General features: G+C 45.6%; 1 protein-coding gene across 1 annotated transcript; it reads left to right on the forward strand.

The window, feature by feature from the left end:
• The first annotated feature begins 2,158 nt into the window (after positions 1-2,158).
• On the forward strand, positions 2,159-4,820 carry LALBA (lactalbumin alpha). Its single transcript, XM_003252212.3, has 4 exons — positions 2,159-2,591; positions 3,247-3,405; positions 3,901-3,976; positions 4,487-4,820. Exons 1-4 carry the CDS (start codon positions 2,459-2,461, stop codon positions 4,545-4,547), a joined length of 429 nt encoding a protein of 142 aa, XP_003252260.1. The 5' UTR covers positions 2,159-2,458; the 3' UTR covers positions 4,548-4,820.

The following is a 4,820-nucleotide window of genomic DNA, read 5'->3' on the forward strand; positions in this document are numbered from 1 at the left end:
GTATTGTTCTCCTTTGGACAATCTCCAAGAGGCTGCATCTTTCTCTGGATGTTTGCAGTTGTTCCCATTAGACACTTCCTATCCTCTTTTTCAGATGACCCCCAGGTATCCTATTTTACAAACATTTCTTGGGAAATAATAGTTCCTTTTGCCGGAGGCATGTTTATTTTCTTTTCTGCACTTAGTTGTGATTCCTGACCTGTATGCTGATTTTTATTGCTTATAGGGAAGGGCCAAGGTATAATCAAATTATAGGCAAGCAGGCAGCTGCCTTAGGTCTTGACTTGGCTGAAAGTGCAGAAAACCCCTGTGATTCTTGAGACCCTGGCCCACCATTTTACTCTATCACAGGTACTTAGTCAATAGCCTAGGGCAGGAGGCATTTTACACAAGACTCCACTATTGGAAGGACTAGTCCTCAGGACTAGCTTTTCTTATCTGTCCCTCTCCCACATGGTTCAAGGTCACCCTCAGCCATATTCTCAACAAAGCTTAGCGTGATAGAATTCCCATTCCTGTCGCGCACCCTTGCAGTGCCTCTGGGTGGATGCGGAGAAATGGAGTGGCTCCACTTTTGTTGTGTTTCTGAACATGTATCTTTCGCTACCAGAACTTTCTGCTCATCCCTTCTGGCACACCAAGATCCTCCACCTTCCCTTCACTCATGCCACTTCATATACTGGTTATCCATGGTATAGAAGACAGGATTTAACTGAGAGGACATACATGTAGGAGATAATGATATGGAAGGCCTTCAGTTTGTAAGTCTTAAATAGATTGGTTGAGATAAATGTTCCCTGAAACATAAGAAATCAAGTTGCTGGGTGCAGCGGCTCATGTCTGTAATCCTAGCACTTTGGGAGGCCGAGGCCGAGGCAGGCAAATTGCCTGAGCTCAGAAGTTCGAGGCCAGCCTGGCCAACATGCAGAAACTCCGTCTCTACTAAAAATACAAAAATTAGCCGGGCATGGTAACATGTGCCTGTAGTCCCAGCTACTCGGGAGGCTGAGGCAGGAGAATCACTTGAGCCTGGGAGGCAGAGGTTGCAGTGAGCCAAGATCGCGCCACTGCATTTCAGCCTGGGCAACAGAGTGAGACTTGGTCAAAAAAAAAAAAAAAAAAAAAAAAAAGGAAGAAGAAGAAAGAAGAAATCAGGTTTAGAGATGAGGACAAAGAAGACGAATGGTGGCATGAAGGAGCTAAGAACTACTTGTCACCATGACATGAAGCTTGATGCCAGCAAATTAAAGGAACTATTTAGAACTAGTATCCTCAACTCTACTGGCTCGGGGGCACTGACCTTATCGAGGTTCCAGACAGAAGCTTGTTCAGCTTTAAAGTCCAATCTTTCTACGGGATTGGGTCCTTCCCACTTTCTGTGGCCAACTCTGAGGTTGTCTACAAGTTATTGGTCTTAGATTTATGTAATGTCTCAATGCCAATGTAGTATTTGGTTATTTATGGTAGGAGTGGTTAGGGGTGGCTCGTAGGATAGCTAGATTCTTTTTTTTTTAAAGACAGGGTCTCACTTTGTCTCCCAGGATGGATGGAGTGCAGTGGAGTGAACGTGGCTCACTGCAGTCTCGACCTCCTGTGCTCAAGTGTTCCTCCTGCCTGAGCCCCTCAAGTAGCTGGGACTACAGGCACATGTCACCATGCCCAGCTAATTTTTGTAATTTTTTTTGTAGAGATGGGATTTTACCATGTTGCCCAGGCTGGTCTCGAGCTCCTGGGCTCAAGTGATCCACCAGCCTCGGATTACAGGTGTGAGCCACTGTGCCTGGCCTAGATGCTTTCACACAGGCTTTTCAATTATGCATTTTCCTTAAGTAGCAAGTCTTAGGATCCAAGTTATATTGGATTGTTGCAGTCTACGTTCCCATATTCTATTCCTATTTCTGAGCCTTCAGTCACAAGCTACCATATTAAGGAACTAATTCTGGGCTTTATATGGCTGGATTGGTTGGACGAGTGCCAGCTCTGATCCTGGGACTGTGGCAAGTGATGACATACACCCCCTCTCCACATTCTGTATGTCTCTAGGGGGAGGGGGGAAGCTGGGTATAGAACTTTATTGTATTTTCTGATTGCCTCACTTATATTGCCCCCATGCCCTTCTTTGTTCCTGAAGTAACCAGAGACAGTGCTTCCCAGAACCAACTCTACAAGAAACAAAGGGATAAACAAAGCCAAATGGGAAGCAGGATCATGGTTTGAACTCTTTCTGGGCAGAGAACAATACCTGGTATGGACTAGATACTGGGAGAGGGAAAGGAAAAGTAGGGTGAATTATGGAAGGAAGCTGGCAGGCTCAGCGTTTCTGTCTTGGCATGACCAGTCTCTCTTCATTCTCTTCCTAGATGTAGGGCTTGGTGCCAGAGCCCTGAGGCTTTCTGCATGAATATAAATAAATGAAACTGAGTGATGCTTCCATTTCAGGTTCTTGGGGGCAGCCAAAATGAGGTTCTTTGTCCCTCTGTTCCTGGTGGGCATCCTGTTCCCTGCCATCCCGGCCAAGCAATTTACAAAATGTGAGCTGTCCCAGCTGCTGAAAGACATAGATGGTTATGGAGGCATTGCTTTACCTGAATGTGAGTTCCCTGCTTCCTTGTTTCTTCCATTCCTCATATGCTTCTCTCCTCCATCTCCTCTTTCTTCCACTTCGCCCCCCACTTTTACTTAATTATCTAATCATCCTATTTTCTGCTCATTTGCATACTCTTTTATTTCATGTATATATATATGTATGTATTTATTTATTTTTGAGATGGAGTTTTGCTCTCGTTGCCCAGGCTGGAGTGCAGTGGTGTAATCTCGGCTCACCGCAACCTCCACCTCGTCAGTTCAAGTGATTCTCCTGCCTCAGCCTCCCAAGTAGCTGGAATTACAGGCACCCGCCACCATGCCTGGCTAATTTTGTATTTTTTGTAGAGACAGGGTTTCACCATGTTGGCCAGGCTGGTCTCAGACTTCTGACCTCAGGTGATCCGCCCTCCTCAGCCTCCCAAACTGTTGGGATTACAGGCGTGAGCCATCGCGCCTGGCCCCATTTATTTTCCTATCCTTCCTTTCTCTTATTGTCTGATTTTTTTTTTTGGAGTTCTCCATCTCATCTTATCAAGAAACTCTGAGCTTTGCCATCTTTGGAGACTGGCTTGAAAGCATTTTTATGTCTGAGAATTACAGTTCCTCCTTTATGCAGATCCTGTACATCTCTGTGGTGTCTCTTTCTCATCTTTCCCTCAGTGATCTGTACCATATTTCACACCAGTGGTTATGACACACAAGCCATAGTTGAAAACAGTGAAAGCACGGAATATGGACTCTTCCAGATCAGTAATAAGCTTTGGTGCAAGAGCAGCCAGGTCCCTCAGTCAAGGAACATCTGTGACATCTCCTGTGACAGTGAGTAGCCCCTATAACCCTCTTTCTCTGTTTTTCTGAGGCCTGCCCTTGGGATAATCTCCTTTTTCGTGCCAAGCAGACCTCAGACTTCATTGCCTTGGCTGGGCTCTACAAAAATTGTGGGACTTGAATTGGCAGTACTGAGTAAGAAGCTGTTTGGATTTTTCATGGTCATCAAATCCCCAGACAGTTCCTTGAGGTTCAGGGGTAGACAATCTGAGCTGTCTGAGAATCTCGGAATCTGATTGTCTGCATTTTCAGACAATCAGTTGATGAAGTCAGTCGATGAAGCTGATGACTCCTCCAGAGATATCCCAGGGAAATGAAGGAAGTCCCTACCCAGGGTTAGACATTACCACATTAGTCCTTTCATATAGAAAGACAACAGGCACAAGCCTTGAGAGAGCCCACTGGATCCAGGGGTTAGGGGAACTCAGTGCCTTTCTGGGTAATACTTCTCAGCTGTCTCATTCCTTTCCCTGTAACTCCTGCCAGAGTTCCTGGATGATGACATTACTGATGACATAATGTGTGCCAAGAAGATCCTGGATATTAAAGGAATTGACTACTGGTGAATCCTTATTCTATTTTCTATTTCCCCATCCTCCTCCTTACCCCATTAGCCCAGCACCCCTTTCTTCTTACCCTATCTCTTGGTCATTTAATGTAGAATACAGTGTCCGAAACAAAACTTACCTAGAGACTCAGGTTTCTGTTATTAAGCCTCTCTCGCTCCACTCCTTGGTAGCAATTTTCCTAATAAGGGGTTGCCTAATGGAGGGCTCAGACCCAGGCCTCCTTTCACTTAGACTTGGACATCTAATTCCACTTGTTTAGTTCTATGCCCTAAAGCAAGCTGTTGGTTACATTGCATCTCTTTTGAACCCTACAATTTTCTTGGATTATTTTTTAGGGACTGTATTCCACTTGATGGCTGTGTCCCTTGACATCAGGCCAGGAATGTCTTTCTGTAATTCTCATCCACACTCTTCCACTTCAGCCCTCCTGGGAATGAATCTAGATGGAAATTCAAGCCAAGATTCAGGCAGCTAACTCACCTTGTCCCCTTCTCCATTATCAGGTTGGCCCATAAAGCCCTCTGCACTGAGAAGCTGGAACAGTGGCTTTGTGAGAAGTTGTGAGCGTCTGCTGTCCTTGGCACCCCTGCCCACTCCACACTCCTGGAATACCTCTTCCCTAATGCCACCTCAGTTTGCTTCTTTCTGTTCCCCCAAAGCTTATCTGTCTCTGAGCCTTGGGCCCTGTAATGACATCACCGAACTCTTGAGGACTATTTTCCAGGGATGCTTGAGTGGTGCACTGAGCTCTAGACCCTTGCTCAGTGCTCCCGATGGCACTTTCACTACAGCACAGATTTCACCTCTGTCTTGAATAAAGGTCCCACTTTGAAGTCA

This window comes from Nomascus leucogenys, chromosome 8, assembly GCF_006542625.1.
Source record: "Nomascus leucogenys isolate Asia chromosome 8, Asia_NLE_v1, whole genome shotgun sequence".
NCBI lineage: Eukaryota > Metazoa > Chordata > Mammalia > Primates > Hylobatidae > Nomascus > Nomascus leucogenys.

What these genes read in the sequence shown, in the direction of transcription:
- LALBA (XM_003252212.3), top strand. Translation starts at nt 2,459, where the DNA reads ATGAGGTTCTTTGTCCCTCTGTTCCTGGTGGGCATCCTGTTCCCTGCC. An exon ending in AGGCATTGCTTTACCTGAAT is followed by an intron (nt 2,592 to 3,246) that starts GTGAGTTCCCTG and finishes TCTTTCCCTCAG; the next exon opens with TGATCTGTACCATATTTCAC. An exon ending in ATTAAAGGAATTGACTACTG is followed by an intron (nt 3,977 to 4,486) that starts GTGAATCCTTAT and finishes CTCCATTATCAG; the next exon opens with GTTGGCCCATAAAGCCCTCT.